The sequence below is a fragment of the Artibeus jamaicensis genome, unplaced genomic scaffold (genome assembly GCF_021234435.1).
Source record: "Artibeus jamaicensis isolate MK-2021 breed Jamaican fruit bat unplaced genomic scaffold, CSHL_Jam_final contig_1998, whole genome shotgun sequence".
In the NCBI taxonomy this organism is placed as follows: Eukaryota; Metazoa; Chordata; class Mammalia; order Chiroptera; family Phyllostomidae; genus Artibeus; species Artibeus jamaicensis.
Genome location: NW_026521407.1, coordinates 2052320 through 2073934, shown reverse-complemented (window position 1 = coordinate 2073934; position 21615 = coordinate 2052320). Strand labels below are relative to the sequence as shown.

The window sequence follows — 21615 nt, the reverse complement described above, 5'->3', positions numbered from 1 at the left end:
TACCATGATTGAAAGTCAGTGATTATTATACTGAGTTAGTCATTCTTTAAGATGAATGGTCTACACTTACCAGATGCTATTGCTATTGCCATTTATTAAGATGCCAGAAGGAGTGTGTAAAAGTTACCACACCTGGAATTGGAAGGGCTTTTTCCTGCTCCTTTCACCTCCTATAAGCAAAGTCCCGCTGAGAGTGAAACTATGGAAGGAGCTTCCCGAGACCACAGCCTGTGAGACGCTTCGTGGAGGAACGAGAACCTTCGTCCTCCATGAAGAGGAACGACTTCTGGATCGATCCTTGCAGCCTGGCATTACTGATCGAATGTTTTACGAAAAGAAACCAGTTTGGATACCTGGCTTAACTTTTTCCTTTCTCATTTTAAGCCAATGCTTCTTCCTTAAAGAGCGAGCATCACACCGAGACGCCCGGGCACCCTCTGCCCGAACAGGGCTACGCTTTTCCAGACACCACTCTGGCGTCAGAAGAGGTTTTATGGATTCTGGTGGCCGAGCAGCGTTTTTTGAGGGCTTCAGGTAGCTTCCTCTGGTATTTCCCTCTGTCCTGTGTACCCTTTGATTACCTTCTCGTCCTTTCTGTCATTTTGCTCTGTGTATCTGTTGACCTCTGGGAAGACCTTGCTCTGGAAAGCAATCCCACAGGTAAATCAGCCTGGACATTAAAAAATAAAGAAGAAAGAAGAAATATAAGGTCTTAAAGTGATTTTTGACATCAAGTGTTACAATAACCACACATCACATCTGCTTCTTTATGTTTAAGTGGGGCCTCGTGTGTGGGAGAGCGAGGTGGGCAGACCCTGACCTTCCTCAGCCACTTCTGAGTGCGTCTCCCGACGTGGGGCTGGGGGGGGGCGTGGGCTTTTCCAGCTGAGCAACCTTCAGCTGGCCCCTCAGTTCCCCTCAGCTTCAGGGGCCCGCTCTACAAAGTACAGCCGGTAATAACACATACCTCATAGGGTTATTGCCAAGTTTAAATGAGAGGTAAAATTGTGTGGTAAAATGTGGATTACAGACTTGTTCTTTTATTTTACCATTTGTAATAAGATATACTAGTTACAACTATTTTGTTCTTCAGTTATCTGCTTTTTCTTTTTAGTACTACTGACCTAGAATCTACAGGAATTTTCTTTATCTTCAGCACAACAAGATTTCACCCACAGATTTTTACACTCTTTGGTCTGTTACCTGGATTAACAGATTATTTTAAAGACCTTAAAACACCAAAGGGGCATCAAGGTCAGCTGAACACTGTGTCCTGTGCTGGTTTGCTCACTATAGGTGGGCAGTTTCTACCATTCTCAAGTGTCCTTCCTTCTGTCCGGCTCTGATCACCTTGTTTGGTTTCTTAGCCTGTGTCACAGCTCGTTAAAGAACTTAGGTACATTCCATTCACTTCCTTCCTTTCAACTGATATTCAACGTATTTCTCTGTGAAATTAAAGCTCTTTGAGTGGTTTCTCTATCTTTGAAACTTTTAGATCCTAAGTCTATTATTAATGATTTAGAATTTTTAACTTATATGTGTTGATCTAAATTCCTTACTGAGTGAAGCAAAAGGACAGAAAAGTGTAAGGAATACATGTAAACTCAAGTGAATATCAAAATGGAACCATAGAACTTAAAGAACTGGATTTATAAGCCTGTCCCAAGGGACTGATACAGGGAGAGTCATCGAAACCAGCTTCCCAGTTAGCATCGTGCTCAGGTGAACACCACTCACCAGATGCCCCGAACTGCCATTTACTGGCTGGTTCCTGCAAATGGAGGAAAAAAATAAAAAGTAACCCAGAAATGCAAGAAGCGAAGGAAAAACAGTAATGAACTCATTAAAGAAGGCCACAGAAACCAGATATCATAGGAGAGGGTTTAATGAACAGACTTGAGATCAACAACCCAAGGGACAGGAGAATACCACCCACCCCACCTGCAATACCTCCTTCCCCTTTGGTACCTTTGAAACCTCGTGAAAGGTGTGTTTGTCACTTGTCTGCAGCTTACACACACCAGCAATCCGCAAGGGAATTAGAACTTGACCATTGGCAGCCTTCAAATACTACATTTTCTCCCACCTCATCCACCTAGCTTTCCAGGCTCTTTATCACAATTGCTTTAATGAAGGCGCCTGGTAAACTTTGCCCGGCCTGAAAGTCACCCCTAGTAGCCATCAGTCTCTAGGTGGGATGTAGTTGAGTTGGTCCCTTTTTCATACAATGGAGAAGAACTTGAATTAAAGGGAAAGGGGAGGGTGGGAGAAGTCCACAGTGAAAGGTAGGGACTTGAAGAAAAGATTTTTTTTTAAGATGAACTGAGTTTCACTTCAGTTTGTGTTAGCAAGAGACCAAACCAGCCTCCTCTAGTGACAGTTCACAGGCACCGGGTTTGTCCTGCAGGTACTGCAGCCTTTTTGCCATGGAAACTGTGTGGCCTCTTGTGCTATTAGCCTTGTGCCGTGGTTTTGCCGGCTGATTTCTCCAATTCTCTTTTCTCAGTGGGCCAGAACGCAGCTGATTAAATAGGCCATGACTTGCATAAGCCCCCGCGTCTTTTTTATCGACTGCTCTATGGAAATGTATCTCACTCCAGAGGTCCCCGTGGTTGTTGCTGTGCGTGGCTGACCGAAGTCAGGCCACACACGTTTAGCATGGAGAGATGGAATCCCACTCTGTCGTCTTTATTGCTGAGTTGGGGATGGGTGAGATTCAGGGTTTAAAGGAATCTGGAAGAGGAGAGAAAGATGTCTGAGAATTTCTTTTATCTTTATCTGCCATGAAAGTTGGGTGGCCATCACTTCTGGGTAACACACTTCTGTGCTGATCTTATCTTTATAGCCCCGCATTCTTCGACTAAGTGAATCTTTTCTTTCTATAGGCCGTTCTGACAGTTGTAGTTAAGTGTAGTGGGAGAGAGAGATTATGACACTAACGTAATTCTGTTTTGGGCTGATACAATGTGATACACCCTTAGGTTTATCCAAGTGGGCTGTTCATTCCCAATAAACCTAAATCATTTCTATTTTTTCATTAAGGTGGTGATATCTTTTTTCAGGTAATAGACAAAAAGCCTTGATTTTTTTTAGTCTACTTAAATATAAGTGGTTTTGCCTTAAAATAGTCATCGTTTGTGTCTTCTTCCTGTTCTTATTATCTCCTCGCAAGGTATTTACACACTTTTATTATGCACTAGTTGCTCTGCACATCTGTTCACTGGCCAGTAGGTGTCCATTCAGGCACACAAGACCCCTCCGGTCTCAGCGCCCCAGGACTGCGGCTACCGTGTGCGTGTGTGTCCTCAGGGTCGCCAGTTCCTGATCAGTAGAACCGTGAACTGACACTAGAAAAGGAGATGGCCTGATCGCCACAGTGGCTTCCCATGTCGGTCGTCTAGGTTCCTCTGATAGGTCGTGGAGCTGACGAGATTGAGCTCGGAGCCCACTTTACACTGAGAACAATTCTGTTACTGTACAGCGCCTTGGACATAAAAGACAATCAAGAGAGTAGAGATTGCTTTGATTTGATTTCCTAAGGTTTTTCCATAGCCATTCCAAACCTCAACTAGAATCCCATTTTTTCCACTACCCACAAGAGAAACCAGGCAACAGAGTTCATCAATAAAGATTTCCTTGAATAAGAAAGCCACATAACACATCTTACAAAAACGCAGCATATAAAATACCATACTTCTTAGCTCTGTTACTGTTCAGAATCGTGTTGGTAAATGACCCAGAAAGGAAATTCAGCAACTCGTTCAGGGCCCAGTTTTAGAACCCCAAGTGCGACGCTGTGGAGAGAAGGTGGAGGTGGTGCTGTCCCGGGTCCCCCAGAATCAGCGGTTTGAAGTTCAAGCCTGTCTGTGGCATCATGCCTTTGTTTTCTTAGTGGTGGCATTCTTGGGTTTCGGTTGGTAGGGGAAGAAAAGCCTCCCGCTGATAATGTACTGAAAGTAAATGAAATTAAATAAGCGAAGCGGTGCTCATCACTACTTCCTTCCCCCCTGGGTAATTCAATTCAAACGCTCTCTCTGATGGCAACTCACAGGGACTTTCTCTGTCGCCCCGCTGGGGCCTGGAGTCTTAACATCTAAATAAAAGTTTCACTCAAGCATTTTTTATGCTCCTGCCGGCAGGATCAGTGAGCTGGCGTGGGCACATTAATGTAATATTCATACTCCCGGACTTTCCCCGCACACGAGGCGACGTCTTCCCATTTTCATAATTATGGATGTTCCATAAAATGGCATTTAGATTTGCATTAAAAAAAGGAGGTCTGAATTCTAATAGAACATTTCACATGTGTCTTATGATTCAGACTCTCAGCATCTTTAACAGGTAGGTAGCTGTGTCCCTAAGTATAACAAGACCTTAAAAATAGGGAAAAGGAAAAAAACCCATGGGAAGAAGGGATGGAAACTACAAGCTCAGGGGATCCTGTTTTCCATATCTCCTGTGTTTTTCATTTAATTTTTCAGCCTCCAGGAGCAATTTCTTGACAGCGCTGCAGAGGACGGGCTCTGCTTCAAAGGGTCTTCTCGGATGCGCTGGTCCTCACCCCACCCGTAGTGGGATTCGGCTCTGTTTTCCTAGAGACCGTTTCCAAAGAGACAGGAGAGTCTGCAGAGGGGCGGGAGGACCAGAGGACTGCAGACAGACTCTCCCCCACTGCCGCTGCTGCTCTCACCTGTGAGGGCAGAGTCACGGCAGCCACGGAGTCTGCTCCCTGTAACACACCGAAACGGAATCAGTCCATGAACAAGGAAGGTGACAATAAGGACCGATAGGATAAAGAATCAGGCACCTAGACACAGTGTGGGGGGGGGGGAGAGAAAGAAAGAAAAGCTCTTCTAACCCACATATCTAAAACAGCTTGGAACAGCTTAGAAGCAAGAGGTAACTTTAGTTGCATTTTATTTACATTGTCTTAAAATGTTACTTTTAAGTAAAAAGTATGTAAAGCACTGAACAAAGTGGCCATCACTGGGTAAAAGTTATTGTAGGAGATATTCAAAAAATAATTGTGTGATTGAAAAAAAGTTATTCCATCCAGAAGTCCCAAGATACTGTATAGGTCAGGGGTTTTCCAACTGGTGTGCTACAAGAATTTTTAAAACATGCAACACCTGACTAGTTAGTCAGGGGCAGTGACCTCTTTTCCCTTAGATTGTCAGATAAAAAATGACAACATGCCCTGGCTGGTGTAGCTCAGTGGATTGAGCACGGGCCTGTGAAGCAAAGGGTCGCCGGTTCAATTCCATCAGGGCACATGCCTGGGTCACGGGCCAGGTCCCCAGTAGGGGATATGTGAGAGGCAACCACACATTGATGTTTCTCTCCCACTCTTTCTCCTTCTTTTCCCCTCTCTCTAAAAAATAAATAAATAAAATATATTTTAAATTACAATAGCCATTGGTGTAAATGAATCAAAGTTAGACCTAGTTTTGTCAGATCAGCAAAAAAAAAATTTTTTTTTGATGTGCCTCAGAATTTTAGCAATTAGTTTATGTGTTCCATGAGATGAAAAAGGTTAAAAATTGCTGGCATAGGTCGTGCCTTAATTTGGTGTGTATTTTGTTTGGTTTCTAAATCTTTTAAGGCAAATCAACAGATTTGGGTTTGGGGACTAAAAAAAAAATATGTTAAGATAATACTAGCTCACCCCTTCATTTCTCCTGATTCAGAAATATAAAGTTATATTTTTAAGAGTTTTGGGTTTTTTGTTTTGCTTTTCCTTTAACTTTTGGAGGAGCATATTCCTCCCTCTTTGTCCCTGTCCTTTGCCCCTCCCTTCTGTGACATAATACAAACTCCAGTGGCAGGAGATGGACTAGGACTTGCCTTCTCAGTAAATTTGCACCTACTGAGGCTACGTGAAAGCCAAGAATGTAACAGAGGCGATTAGAGACCGGTGTCGGTTCCAGTGTCTTCTCTTCTACCATTCTCGCACTCTTTCCTATACTTTGACAAAACCCGGATTTGGCAGTTATTGCCAAGTTCAGCTTTCATAGCCCTTCTTTGTGTGAACATAATAAAATTTATGTTCACTAAGGTAGCTGTTTGCTTTTTAAAGGAGTGCGTGCGTGTTTATTGCTCCTGAGGTAACTGTTCATGGTGAACATTGTCACTCAGTAAAGCTTTTCTGCTGGTAGCTGCTGTTCATTTGCCTTTTGGTTATCTCAGTGTGGGTTATCCAATTTGGAGCTTATATCCACAGCAAACTCCTCATTTTCTTTCCAATCAGTACATATTTAGGCTACCCCCCTTGCACAAACTAATGTATGTTTAGATCATTTTAAGCAATTTTAGCATTAGATAGAATTAGGAAGAAAGAAAATTTGCTTTTTCCCCCCAATCATCTAGAAGTTGTTTTATTTGGTGCTGTGTTTAAACAGTTGCCGTTTGGCAACCCTTCACTAATGTAGATTATCGAAAAGTAGCCTAAATCAATGAAGATTCTGTCACATCTCAACAAAGTATCTTGCTTTTGCTCCTTGTAGAAATGGAAGACATCGTAAGAGGAGCTCAAGAGCTTGATAACGTCATCAAGCAAGGATACCTGGAGAAGAAAAGTAAAGGTACTGTTCAGACCCGTGGATCTCAGAACATCCCAGAAAGGGACGGGAGCTGAGGAAAGAGGGCCGGCTAATGTGGCAGGCGCCTTCTCTGCGCCCAGTCCTGGGCCAGGTAGGTGGAAGGCAAAAGGAAGGGCAGAAAAGGAGTCTGGCTTGTAGGCTAAAGAGAGATGGCTCAACATCAGCAGATTGTGAGCTTCCGCGAGACAGGGCCTGGGCCTACCCTGCTCACCTGGGACAGAACAGAAGCTTACTGCAGACTTGTCGAATGAATGAGCCAATGAGCGATGTTCTTACCTCTCAGCATGCTCGCATGAAGAGTGAAAGTGCGTTGCCAAGAGTATAATGTTTGTGTCATATGTGAAGCGGCCACTTTCACATTTCAGAGGGGCACAAATCTTAAGCCAGCTCTCACCTGATTAGAGCAGGTTCCGCGAGGGCCGGAGTCCCGGGTTTAACATTCGACAGGCACATTGGCCTCGTACAGAGAAAGCCTTCCTTGTGCTCCTGGTCTGCAGCTTCATATTGATTTGCTGTAAGGCAACATACAACATCGTGACAAATTTGAAAAGTACAAGAGGAGATTTGAAGCTGAAATAAAAGAAGATAGACAGCTGTGAGGGGTCACAGCAGGCAAAGCCTATTTAGAACTTGGACCTGTAACTGAGCCAGTCCTCTGGGCCCTGAGTCAATATGGGATAACCTGTGGGAGTGAAAGGGAGGGTTTCACAGCCCATTAACCTGGGAGGGAAATAAAACAATAACACCCTGGACTGTGCTGCTGGATTTTACGGACTCTTCCGTGGCTGTGCTTACCTGAATTTATGTCCCCGACTGCCGCTCCATGTAGATCACAGTTTCTTTGGATCGGAATGGCAGAAGAGATGGTGCGTCGTCAGCAGAGGCCTCTTCTTCTACTATGCTAATGAGAAAAGTAAGTGTTCTTCATTTGCACAGCAGCACATCACTCCCGGATGCAAACACTTCGTAAATTCTCAAGCACTTAGATCTCAGGATAGCAGTCCTTAACTAACACCCAGGGAGGGGCCTGCTCGGGAAAGAAGGAGGCTTGAGTAAATTACACCTCGCCTATCACCAAACACTCAGATGTCAATTTAGAATTTATCTCCCCTGGGCAGAGGGGAGCAAAGGGGAGGGAAAAAATGGGACAAGTGTAATAGCATAATCAATAAAATATACTTAAAATAAATAAATAAATAAAAATAGGATTTATCTCCCCTTAAACACTAGGATATTGTGGTCAGCGTATCTAAGGCTTGTCTTTTATTGTGATTAATAACAGCATTATCAAGGTTGAACACTCTGGCACTTTTTTTTTTTTCAAAAGAACCTTGAACTCTTAATAATATAGTTAAAAATTGAAACTAAATGAACTCTGAGAAAGATTTAAACAGCTCACCGATGGCCCAGGAAAAGAACTCTCAGGTCCGGACTCGGTGAGAGCATGCGCCAAGCTCTGCTCTACTGACTCCTGGGAAGCAGCCCAGTGGACAGTCCTGGGGCCGAGGACTGTCGAGGCCCAAAGAGTCGCCGTGCTCACGAGACAGCCCTTGGCCAGACGGCAGCCCCAGCAAAGCATCAACTCAGGCCAGAAGCAGTTTCTTAATCAGCCACCCACCGACTCAATCGAGCACGGTAGTCATGAGTTATCACTAGAAGATCTGCACTCTGTGCTTAACACAGTCGCTTAATTCATGAGAAGGAATAGAAGATATAAGCGCAAGTTGAAGCACGAGCTAAAAATGGTCACTGTAGGTCCAGGGTGTTGAACTCATTTTCACCAGGGCCACATCAGCCTCGCAGTTGCCTTTAAAGGGCCGAATGTCGTTTTAGGACTGTAGAAATGTAACTGCTCTTTAACTAGGAACAAGGAGCTGGGCGCTGCCACTGGGTAGAAGCAAGGTGCCGCCAGATAAAACAAAGCGGAGGGTTGGACTCGGTCCAGGGGCCCTGTGTTTGCTACCTGTGCTGTAGGTGAATGCAGACTTTCAAATAGGATATCCTCTTCCAGGGTCACACTGCCTCAGGAGTACTTCTGGGAAACACAGTGGGGGAAGCAAAGTAAAACATCAATTCTTGTTTGGGGGGCGGGGGGGGGGCGCGCGGGTTTCCTTGTGTTCTGCTGTCTTGGTACGGAGGCCAGAGATCCAGAGTAAATTCTTCCTTTCCTTCTGATCATCTTTTGTCTCTCCTGTCTTCCTTCTTTCCCATACTTTCCCACCCCCAACGCCTGGATGTCCAGTCTAAGAGATTTGGACTTGCTGCTTCTTTGACACTAAGGCAGCAGAAAAGTCTGCTACCTGAAAGGACCCGGAATCCCTAAGATTCACCCGTGGGCTTTGAGACAATTGCCCCACCCTGCCTCTCTGCCTACAGCGAGCACCCCTGCCCTTCACCTTGGGTTCGCCACCTTGGGTTCGCCAGTCTTTCCCACCGAGGGGTAAAGTGTGGAGCCCGACTCGGAAATACAGCAGCATAGCTCAGAAACTGAGTGACGACTCCCCCACCCAACCCCAGCCCACTCTCAAATCCAGCAACCACAATTTCTGCCCCGAATTTCAGGCATAGCAGCCAGCCAGGTGTGATTTTCTTATTTTAGACCTTCAAACTAATATAACATTTATGCCTTCGTAAAAACATTCATCATTTCCCTTGTATTTAAGTAAGCGGTTGGCATATCTGGATAGAAAACAATGTGTCATGTGTGTTTATTCAGAATCCTTTACACTCAAGGTAAGCGAGAACAGGAGCAAGAGACCAGGAGACTTTTATTGACCATTTTGCTGTCAGGGTAAAATAAAATCTGGTGACCAAAGAAACAACAAAACATTTTAGTGGCCACTTAGAACAAGGCGAGATACTTTAACAAAAAAGATTCTGGTGTCAAAAAGCACCGTCGCATGGCTCCCTCCTCGCCAGTTACTTCTTATTGTACCCCAGACATTTTCTTAGTGAGTGTAGAGTGTTTGTGTATTTCTTTTAGCTCAACCAGGTAAGGCCAGAATCTTTTTTTCTTTTAATTATTGTCAGACCGCCGCCATCCTCATCACCATCATTATCAAATTCACTTAGTAGGCAATTCGTTCTGCGATACAGGACACAGCGCGTCGCCCAAATGCCGTGGTGCCTGTCCTCTTTGCATTCTGCCTGAACCACACCACGAGGACACAAAATCCTTGGCAACCACCTCTTCTTTTCCTATTTCTCATATTTTTTAAAGAAGAGTGACAGGCAGAGTACTGTCTCCTTTCTCTCCCTTAGGGTCCTTTGCCTTTTATCTCCCTCCTCATCATCTGATGATGCTCCACAGCACTCTGCTCCTCCCCAGTTTGGCCTCCTGGAAGGAGGAGAGAGTACCGAGTTTTAATTATCCTCCCTCTGGCCTTCGCTGCCCCCTGACCAGCAGGAGGGGGAGTGGTCTAGCCCCAACGCCGCAGAGGGCACAGGAGGTGGTCCTGGGAACTTGGAACGCCCCTGCGCTGCTACCCTCCCCTCAAATGTGAGCTCTGCTGGACCCGATAATCATGTTTCATTTCTGTAACAGCCTTCAAGGGCCTCACGTTTACAGCCCCACTCTCCCTGCTGTCATAACTCCTTCTCTCTGTTGTTATAGATATCTTAACATTCTAATAAATTCTCTGTCTCTGTTGTACTCTTTTGGCAAAATAGCCTTCCATGTAGCATTGCCCTAGCTTGGCAGTGATACCTGCCTTGCTGTCGCCGCGGCCTCTTCTTAAGCCTCCCTAGTAACCTTTCCTTGACTGTCGTGGGTCCTCAGGGATGTGCCAGCTGCTCTGTGCTTTGGGTTTACACACCAGAGAAGATGCCTTCCCTTGGCAGTTGTGTCTCTCAAGGGAACCAGGGAGCTTTCCTGTCTTGCAGGCAAGCAGCCCAAAGGGACCTTTCCCATTAAGGGCTACAGCATCCGGATGGCCCCCTACCTGCGGAAAGATTCCAAGAAAGAGTCCTGCTTCGAACTGACCTCCCAGGATAGGCGCAGCTACGAGGTAGGGCGGCCCGAGGAGACGGCGGTCCTCGTTAGCACCGCCGTTTCCTTCCGCGTTGCATGCGAGTGTGGTTTCTATGCGCGGTTCCATCCTTTCTCCGATACCTGCTGGTTTTCCACCAAGACCTTCTTCTCGATTTGTCCTCTCCTCCACTATGTTATGCCCTCCCTTCTCCTGCCTGTTGCCAGTCGCTTCCTAGATGCTGCCTCTGCTGGGCTTCCGTCTCCTCATCCCTCCTGCTCCTGGACTCACTTACTCCAGAGGGGGGAGGCTGGTCTGGTGCAGCGCGCAGTCCAATGCCTCATTCACAGCCTCTCCTTCCAGGGCTTTGATTCCCTTTCAATTTTTCAACCGACTATCTTCACTTCTTTCCCTGAAATCCAGAACAAGAAATATCTGACTGTCGAGTGAAAACTAATTTATTTTCCCATATTCATTTTGCTATCCAAAATAATCTTCCCATGTGTGGGTACACCGCATATCTCTGGAAAGATTTCTAAGATAGTGGTGACATTGATGACTGAATAGTAGCAGCAATAACTGAGGGAATAGACCCGGGGGGTGGAGTGAGAAAGACTTACTCCTCACTGTATTAATTTGTAATATTTTTGATATAAAATATAATATAACACGTAATATATTTATTGCCTATTACAAAATTAAAGCAATTTTAAAAATCCAGCTATGAGAATATAGTGATTTTCACCAAAAATATATATTTGTGTGTGTGTGAGTATACATACTATTTCCTGTTAGTTGGTCATTTTTATCTCATCAAAATTTTAGACAAAATTTTATCTCATCAAGACAATTTAGAAAACCTTTAGCTAACTTGGGAAAAGGGGGAAAACTGTGCTAAGGTGACTTATTAACCATTTATGTAGCCCTCTGACTCAGAGTTTTTCTCCACATTCATCCTTGTATGTTTCTGCAATATTTTAACCCTTATCTTGTTAAATGTCCTAGGTCTTCATTACATAATGCTACATCTTTTTAATTTAATTGATTCCACAGAACCATGTATAGATGTATATAAAGCAGACATATGCACTGAGTGTGTTTCTAAGTTATTTTTATCATTCTGTTCCGATGGTGCATCACTCAGAAAAAAATGCACATGTCGAGTCTAAATCCATTTCCCTAGACATTTTTTATAGAAATGTGTTTTTAAGAAATCGAGAGTGACAATGTCTACTAATAAGTATTAAGTAGGAATATGGGTTTCTAATACAGCACATACCTTTATCTTACCCTAATGGCCAGATAATAAAAATGTTTTCCAGGAACAGTCATTTTGAATTGATTCATTTAAAATAAAAAACCGCTAAGGGTTGATGCCCGACTGGCCTGCTTTGTGCATCAGAATGTAGAGTTTGTCTACTTCTTCTCTTCTTTGACCCACTGAAGCCAAGTCTTTGTCGTGGTCTGTGGGTCCTTCCCCTGCAATATCCCTCGGATCCTTCCCTTCTTATTGTTTCCACAGCCATCACAGCAGCTGAGTCCTGATCACTTGGCCCAGAGGATTAGTTAAACAGTCTTCTGGTGGGTCTTCAGCCTCCAGATCCCTCTGTTCCAATCTCTCCTGGTTACAACTACTGAGTCCCCTGCTCCGTTTGCTACAATTTACAGCAGCTTCCTATTGCCTGCACTGTGAGGCTGAACTCCTGGTTTCATCACTTCTCCTCCGACTCTCAGCCCTCCAGCTTCATCGGTTGTTGTTCTCCAGTCAAGCTTATCTGCCTACCTTCCCCGTACATGATGGTCCCATTCCTAATACTTTGCACATGGTTCTCCCTCCATACACTGTCCAGTTTCCTCCACCAGCTTCCAATAACTCTTTTTAAAATCCAATCAAAACACCCCTAGCCAGGTAGCTCAGTTGGTTGGAGCATCATCCCAATACTCCAAGGTTGTGGGTTCAATCCCTAGCCAGGGTGCATACAAAAAGCAATCAATGAATCTGATGAATGCATAAATAAGTGGAACAATGGGTCACTGTTTCTCTCTCTCCTTCTCTCTCCCCTCCCACCCATCTCAAAATCAATACATACATAAAAATTCCAGCCAGAGCAGCATTACATCCGCAGGCTTCCCTGCTTACCCCAAACGGCAGTTGCCCCCGATCTTCTCCCAACATCCAGCTGTCATCCAATGCACCTGCTTTGCAACGTTCCCATTTCCAGTGTGTGTGTTGTCTCCATAACAGATGCATTATTCTCTGAGGTTAGGGATTGTGGTTTGCTACCTCTTATCAAATACATGTCTGATGATGAATGAATGGATAACCAAATGAATACACACAGACACGAATTCTGGACTTAAATAGCTGCCAACACTGGGGATACAAAATTGCTGAAGGGAAAGATCTCTTTGCCTATTTTGGTCTTTTTTCAAAACGTGAAGCAGGAAGAGAATCCTGAGTTTCCGACATGACTCTGAAACTTAACTCACAAGTTCCCTCCCCCGCACCTCCCAGTAGGATTCATGGAAATTTTAGTGAAGATGATGAATTAATTCATTAATTTTTCTCTAGTTCACAGCTACTAATCCCGCTGAAGCCAGAGACTGGGTGGATCAAATAAGTTTCTTATTAAAGGGTAAGTATCATTATTATAGAAACAATGCCTGAGTGGGATTGCAGTTGAAGTTACATGGCATAAATATAATCCACATGTTTGAATACTGCTCCCTTCCACCCTCCCCACCACACCCCTTATGTCATAACAATAAATGGTGCCATGTATAGACCGGAAGGTAAAGAGACCGTCCACCTGGAGATGACCGCTGATACTATTCTAGTGCATCCACCTACCTACGGGCAAGTCCGTAATATTCATAAGCACTAGAAAAGGAGATTCTGAAAACCAGCTCAGGTCAATTTAATGTCTACTAAGCCCTTATATTCTGGAAAGGAAATCTGTGATATCAAACTTAAGTCATCTAGTTGCCATTCTGGTCTTAGTAGGAAGTAGAAATCTAAACCCATCCAGGCGGCCCTCAACAACATTGGACATTAAAACCAACTGCTGTCCCCAACCCACAATAAAACGTTCCTCGTCTTGGGATGGGGAGAGTCCTGCCTGAAGGTATTAAATGACTGCTCTTAGAGTACCCTCTGCTGGCCAGCCTGCAGGCACAGCAGTGGCAGTGGCCCAGGAGGCCTTGTCTGGGTGTGGCCTGGCAGGTAGAAGTGGCCAACCTTGAGTCTGTCACTTGGCATTGGATGACCCTCGCGACAGTACAGATCATGGCAGGACCCTGCCTCTACAGAAAGACAGAACCACCAACTTTGATGCCGTAACACCACCAGGCCTTTGCACCTCTGTTTTTCATTCTGCTCCAAGATTTTATTGTGGAGAAAAGGGAAGGAGCACCGGAGCTCTACTTACGAGGATTGCCTCTTACTCAGTTTATGCCTTTGCTCTCACAAAAACAAGCTATCGCTTTTACCAAGAGCATCACGTATAATAGACTGGAACTAGGCAAACAGGAACGTTGACGGCGGGACTACAGGGTACACTCTCATCTAGGTGCCTCAGATTTATGCATGTAATATACCCCTAAGTGTGTAAACCTCAATAAAACTCAAAGCAGCTTTATTGAGCTGTACCCTGTGGTACTTTCAGAATTCCACATTGAAGAAATTATTCATTCCATTTTATTTTAAAACAAACAGAATAATAACATATGGTTTAAGCCACAAATGTGTCTTTGATCCTTTCCTCATATGAGGTGGCACCAGAATTCAGAAGAAAATTGTTGCAAAATCTTTATTAAAAGCCTAATCAAGCCCAACGGTTTGATTGTGCTTTGAAATGAACGCCGATGTCTCTCTGTCCGGTCCTTCCCTCGAGTGCCCTGACTGCGCTCGCCCACCCTTCAGAGGCCCCTCAGGAGGGTTTCAGGGAGCGCTCCATACTGCACATCAGAGGACGGGCCTTCCCAGTTCCCCATTAAAATAAAAAACCAATCTCCCTCCCCTGCCCTGGGCTCCCCAGCGCTGCAATGTCGCCACATCCTCTGTGCGGTGACCCACTTTAAGGTCAGCCAGACTGTACAATTGAAAAAGGACATGGTAACCACCTCGCTGAGCCATTCCATTTGCTCTTGTATTGCTGTTATATATTTTCCATACCCCGCTTTCTCTTCCTCTTCCACTGTTGCCCTTTTTTTTTTCTGTTAACAAGAAAACTTGTCTGAAACTCTGCCGTGAGATCATGGGAGGGATGAGCTCCTGACAGCTCAGACCCCCTGCAGAAGCCACCACCGCTCCCACGGCTCCGTGCCCCCTGCAGAAGCACAGGCCATCACTCACCCTTCCAGTTTTCTACTTGGTGAGCGGTGCGTGGCTCGCTGGCATTTCCTCCTCTGGCCTCTCTTTCTTCCCTTCACCTCTCGAGTTCGTTCACACACCCATACGTTTCAGAGCTGCTTCGTCCTGATGGAGTTTTATTGCAAGGAAGGATTTACGTTGATGGTTTAAACCTGATGCAGTGCCGATCTGGCCTTTTCTGGAGATTTCCTGCCACCAAGGCCCACATTAGAAATAATAGCACTTAACCTAGTGTTTCATTTTCTCCTGACACGTTTTATTCTCATCCCCCCTCCTCCTTCTCCCTCTGTCCTTCCCTGCCTTGTTCTTCTCTTGTTCTCCCTATCTTGATTCATTCTTATCTCGACCTTGACAGATCTGAGTTCCTTAACCATTCCATATGAAGAGGAGGAAGAGGAGGAAGAAGAGGAAGAGATGTACGATGATATCGATGGTCTTGACTCCCAAAATTCTGGTTCCCAACGCAGACCCGTTACCTTGCCTGGGAGTCTGGGGCTAAAGCAGCCCTCGGAGGAGAAAGAAGAAGAAGATATTTATGAAGTCTTACCAGGTGAGAAACTTCATCTTCTACTTATCTTCCTCATGTTTCAGAAACTCTTAACCTGCTAGAAGAACATAACTCTGAAAGCTCCAGGGGAAGCTGGGTCTCTAAAGGAGGAGCATGTGGGGAAGCTTCCTAACGGAAGCTCGCCCTTGCTCTGGGTGGAAAGTGAATTCATCAGGAAGGGTCTTTCATCCGCAGGAATGTGAAGGGACGTGGTAACTATGGCAACAAGGTGAAAGAGTTAAGAATACTTAAGTTGGTTTTCATTGGTTTACTGTGAGTTTGGGTGTGAATCCTCAAAACTCTAGTTTCAACTACTTTTCTGGGTAATTGTGAGAATAACAGAAAGTTGCCCCAATACGATGGCTATTAAAAGTCTGAAGGAACATAGATAAGTGCTGACAAACCTTTTCTGTAGCCCAGTAAAACCCTGATGGAGCACAGCTCATTATTTCCTAGTTCAGATAGACCATGAATCAAACCACGTCTCCTACGAGTACCCCTAACGCACTCCCTTCGCCCACCATCACAGCAGGTCTACTGTGCGTATTTCTTCTGTTCCAACGGCATGATAACCGGCATCTCAAAAAACGTGTAGTCATCATTGCCTCCGCGGAGCCACCTCTTGCGGAGAGAGCAGCAGCTGCTGAACAGCGCAGCGCACAGTGGGGGTCAGACTGTGGAAAACGAAGCCTGCGCCTTTTAATTGTGAGGTAGTTAGACCGCAGGAACGCTGAATCTCCAAGTCCGTTCAGAAAGATGGCTCCTGTGGAAATTGGCCGGGAGTTCAGTGCTCTGCTGAGAAATTCAAGTTAAGCCTGAATTTATAGCAATTCAAACTTCAGTCCCAGATAAATTTAGGAACTTAGGTGAATCCAGCACTGCAGCTCCTGAACACAGGGCTGGTTGCTAAGCAGCGCCCTGAGTAAACAACTTGTATTTCAGGCTGTCCTAAGGAGAGGGCCCCACCCTGTCAACGCAGCATTTGTTTCTTCCCTGGGGGAGAAGAGACCCAGTATTGCTTCTGGAGTCAGGGATCAGGGCTGTGACCACACATTTTCTCCTTGCTGGGACCTCACACGCCACCCGCCACCCGCCACCCACCACCCACCACCCACCACCTACCACCCACCAAGCAGAGTCTGCTTGGTCTCCTAGCACTTCCAGCCGCTGCCAGTCCCAACTTCCCCAGCCTTTCTGTTGTGTTTTATTATGCAAATGATATCTTGGTTGAGGTCGAGCCATTTCTTGTGTCTGAAGTTAAAAAAAAAATGATAATTTCCTCAGCAAGTCATCGTCGTTAATGAAGTTTTACAAAAACAGATACAACCAAAGGAAAATAAAATTTCACAGGTGATAAATTTTTCCAATTTCCCTGGCAGAATTCGATAGGATTGTTAAATTAAGAGTGAAGGTGTCTGTTAGAAAGCAACGAGCAGTGATGGGTAATTTTATAGAGTGGAAAATTGAATCAAATTGCTACATTAAAACACAGCTCCTCTGAGAATCTTCCCTTTCACAGTCTGCTCCGGCGCAACAGCAGGGTGCAGAAATGGATCTAATCCGCAGCGCTCCCTAAAAGGAGGTGTACGCCCCCACTTGGCCGGAACCTTCCCAGTGAGCTTGCTCTCTCGGGGAAATATCCGGGTGACACGCTGCTCTGGGTTACAGCTGGGGAAGAGTGCGCTCTGGGAAAACCTTCCCGAGTCACTCGGTCTCCGGGGAGCAAAGGCGGACCTTTTCCTGCACCATGTTTAGTTTTCAAAGGGCCCAGGAGGGAGGGATCTGATGCTCAGAGAGGTGGAGCAAAGGAGAGGAAAGGGACAGATACTTCAAAAAAATAAGATGAGTTTTGCCCTGGCTGGTGTGGCTCAGTGGGTTGAGCATCGGCTTGCAAACCAAAAGATCACCCGCTCCCAGTCAGGGCACATGCCTGGGTTGCGGGCCAGGTTGGATCCCCTGTGAGACCCATCACACATCAGTGTTTCTCTCCCTCGCTTTCTCTTCCCTTCCCCTCTCTCAGATAGATAGATAGATAGATAGATAGATAGATAGATAGATAGATAGATAGATAGATAATCTTAAAAAAATAAGGTGAGTTTTGGATCATCACCTTAACCCAGGGGAATCAATTAGTGTATGATTGACTTCTTAACCACCGTCCTTCCCCTGCCCTTGAAACTCTTACCCTTGGCCACTGCGGCACTGCCCAGACTACTAGAGTCTTCCCCCCAGAAGCACTGGAGTGGCCTCCAAGGGCATGGAGACGGGTGTGCTTCATGCTCACAGCTGTCCCTCCGAAGTGAGGAAGGCCTCACCGTGAAAGAGCTGGCGTCTTTTTCTCCAGACAGCTAACTTGTTCATAAGTTTCCAAAGGACAGCGCTGTACCCAACTAACAGGTTTTTTCCCCAAAAGCCTCTTTCTACCCATCACAGGTTTTAGAGTTAGCATTGGAAGTGAGAATATATTGGCATTTAATTGTGGTAGGAATATTTCAGGCACAAGTCCCCATCACCCAGCTTCCCGTCCACTCCGCTCACACTGTTGCTTCTGAGATTGCCGTCAGCTTGGCATGTGCCCCACCACCAGTCCTGAGGGGACCGGGAGGGAATGCGAGGTGCTGGACATTGCCTCCCCTCTGCCCCCATCTCGCAAGACTACCTGCCAAGCAGTGGCATGCAGGAGACAGTGTGGTATCCCAGGTACCAGTACTGCCCCGAGTCAGGATGGACCCGCTCTGCCATCTGCTAGCTGCAAAGCCTTACTTGAGTCGTGTGCCCTGTGTCCGTGTGACTTTCCCATCCGTGAACTGGGGGTGACAATAGCGGCTATGAGAGAGGTGCCATAGGAAATCTAGGACCAAAGCGTGCACAGCTCTGAGAGCAGAGTCCTGGCCTGCAGGGACACTCAGCCAGCCCTGGCTGCTGCTAATTCAGCGGTGCTTGAATAGGAAGCGTGACTTCCTTGAAGAGTGGGGGGTGGATGGTCTCCCGCCTCCACCAACCAGACCTGAGACAATCCAGTTGGATACTCAGCTGGACATTTTCAGCTCTAGGAATGAACCAGTTGAAACTGACAATTCTGAGCAGATGGAATGTGGAGCACACCTTCCGCCCAGGCCCATTTTTATTGTGAGGACAGGTGCCAGGTAGAGGGACAGCAGCAGTAACGTTGGATTGTGCTAACACTGCACATCCACCAAGGGTCAAGCAACTCGGGGCCCCTAACATTTGTTTTGTTATAATAGGCCACTGCGCATTGCAGAGACACTTTAGCGTTGATGGTTCTGCCTCCTTATTCTTTGCCGCGGGGCTCGTACAAGCCTCGTGGTCTCTGTGCTGAAGGCCTGGTAGGTGACAGCTCCCTCAGTGGGCTTCCCAGTAGAAAGAGAAGTGCCTATAGCACATAACAAGTCAATACAAAAATATTTTTTCCTAATCAAAATAATGTTTGGGTCATCAAATTAAATGTACTACATCACATTAATCATAGGATAATTAGCACTTGCTACATGGCGAGCATTCTTCTCCCGTGAGAGAAAACCAGAGCACTCGAGGTTTTCGGCCAAGACCACAAAAATGTTCATCCTGGATCATGTGGTTCCAAGGCTGGCATCCAGTGGGATTTCTGAACATCCGCGTTGAGCATATGGGGTCCCTTGATTTTTAAGATCTCATTTGCAGTAGATTAAACTGCAGGGAACTACCACAAAGAAATGCTAAAGCAATATGTGGAAAATGGCAGGCTTTTTCTCAGCCCTCTCTCACCCCTCCCCAGAATTAGTTTACAGGCCAGCACAGGCCCAGTTTCATGATTCGAGATTCCATAAAAGGACAACTTTTATCAGGTTTCTCTTTGGGGCCTCGAGGCCGGAATCCAGCAAGGCGCCTGAGCCCACTGAGGAGCCGTAACTGGGGCCTTGCCGCAGCTGCAGCGGCAACAGAATCCGGCTCTGCCCTCTGGAGAGAATCAGGAGAGCAAACAGAGAGAGAGAGACATAGAGCCCTCCCTGGGAATTTCTGTGCACATTCCAATGCTGCCCGCACTGCCGCCGAGGGTTATTATAGACCCAGAAACCAGATTGCTTTAGAATAAAGCATATAACTGGGTTTGGGTTTTTTTTTAATTTGACTCTAATGGAAACAAGCATTCTGTGGAATTATTTTTCCATGTAGAATTGTCCAGACTCACAGGGAGGGAAAACAGCGATCATAGGAGGTCTGAGAGAAGAAAAAGCAGACACCAAAAATACAAAGATTGTGAAGAGAGCAAATTTCAATTTCATAGAAAAGCAACACCGCATGGGGGGAACATCAAAGAGGAGTCCGCGCCACCACCAAGCTCCCTCTGAGCTCCCTGGCCTCTTCTCCATCACTCCCAAGCACACTGGGTCCTAGCCACACAGAGTTTGGCCAGCACCAAAACCAGAATCATGCTGTTTTGTTCTAGCCGGTACACCCCCCGCTGATCTCAGCTGATGAAATCCTACACATTGTGCTCAAATGTGTCTCCTCAGTGACTCAACTGGAATTGAGTTCTGTTTCAGTCTTTACTGCAGGGATTTGTATTCAGGTCTTTCTCCCCCCAATTAGCAGGCACTCAACTATTATTTGTGAAATTAAGTTCAGCACATTCCAAGTATTGCAGTTAGCAGCAATTGAGTTTAATATCTTGTACATCAAGACCATACCACAGAGATAGGAGGCAAATATTTTAAGGTAGCAGTCGAGATTACCAAATACACACCAGAGAATTAAATGCGTTATTAGCATCTTGCTCGTATTTTCCATGTTGTCTGAAGATGTGCTACGGCATCCACGGTTTGATACGGCAGATGCGCCTGCGTGCAGTGCTTTCTAGCTCTGCTTCTCTGCACGTTTCCTTTGCACTTCAAGTCTGTGTTTCTATTGCATGTCACCAGAGCACCTTGACATCTGGTGGCACACTGATACAGCTGGCATTTTTTAACCTTCCGTCACTTTGCTTTGTATGGGGAATGTGATCTCCCTCTTTCTGATCTAGTCCTTTTCTTTTTATGTTATTCTCCCTGCACTGGTTCAGCCCATGTCAGAGCAGCGCTTCAGAAAGGAGCCAGGTGCCGTGGGAAGCCGAAGTGGAGTCAGTGTCCTGTCCCCTTCAGCCTCTCATTAGCATCCTTGACATTGTGCCAAGAGTGTTGATTGAAATCAACTCTCCGGATGCTAGTGCTCATTTGTGATGCCTCACGGTTCTCTCACACGTTCGCACAGTTAACAGAATCTTCCTCAACTGTTTTCCCAATTGAGATGAGATATTTGGGAATCAAGCAGAGCATTTAATGTAATAAGTGGACAATAATCTTTGGAGGTTAATCCGTTTAAAACCTATGTAAGGTTGGGGTCCCATATGCCCTGTTAGGAGCAAGGACCATTATAATCTATTACTGTTTAAAGTTGAGGTAGCACATAAATTTTAATTCTCTCTTAAATGAAGATGTATTTCAGTAGATGTAATGCTAAGATGCCTAATAATATTCTTCTAAAGAAATACAATAAGCATTTAGACTAAAAAAATATTTTTCAAAATAATCTTTTTAAAACTAAAGCCTCACATTACAGATGAATAAAATTAGAAATTTGGCTGATTAACACGCCCTCTTCTGTGAGCGATGAGAATTTTTTTTCTGTTGCCCTATAATCGGTTTTCTTGGCTTTGGAGTTTGAAACGTACCAGTTTGATTTCAGTGAAGGATGCAAGACAAATTGCATGCCTCTCTGTTTACATCGTGCCCTCTAAAGCTGGGAAGGTGCTAAGGGGCGTGCCATTCACCCCCAGCTGTGGAGGGCACTTTCCTTCGCTATGGGATGGGACCCCCACCCTCACTCTTTCAAACACAGCAGAGGCAGCACCCAGCCTCTCACACCCACAGCAGGCTTCTTGACTGGAGCCCACCTTTGGCCACCTGGGAAGGAGGACGACGTCAGACAGAACAGAGGTGGGGATGGGAGCTTCCCCGATCACATCCGTCGCCGTAGACCTTAGTGATGGTGGTGAATGATATATGAGATCTATGGCCAGCATTTTGCTTTCTTTCTAGGTGTCTCCACAGGCGCAACAAAAAATCAAGTGTTCAGTCTGGACTTGAACCCCAG

General features: G+C 45.6%; 1 protein-coding gene across 1 annotated transcript in view; it reads left to right on the top strand.

Annotated features, from left to right (window-relative positions):
• The window catches only part of SKAP1 (src kinase associated phosphoprotein 1), a 264494-nt gene that overhangs the window by 211420 nt on the left and 31459 nt on the right, over positions 1-21615 (top strand). The window contains exons 5-9 of the mRNA XM_037149888.2: positions 6504-6581; positions 7429-7512; positions 10482-10606; positions 13140-13203; positions 15295-15489. Of these exons, the coding sequence (XP_037005783.1) occupies positions 6504-6581; positions 7429-7512; positions 10482-10606; positions 13140-13203; positions 15295-15489 (546 nt within the window). The remainder of the gene's footprint in view (positions 1-6503; positions 6582-7428; positions 7513-10481; positions 10607-13139; positions 13204-15294; positions 15490-21615) is intronic.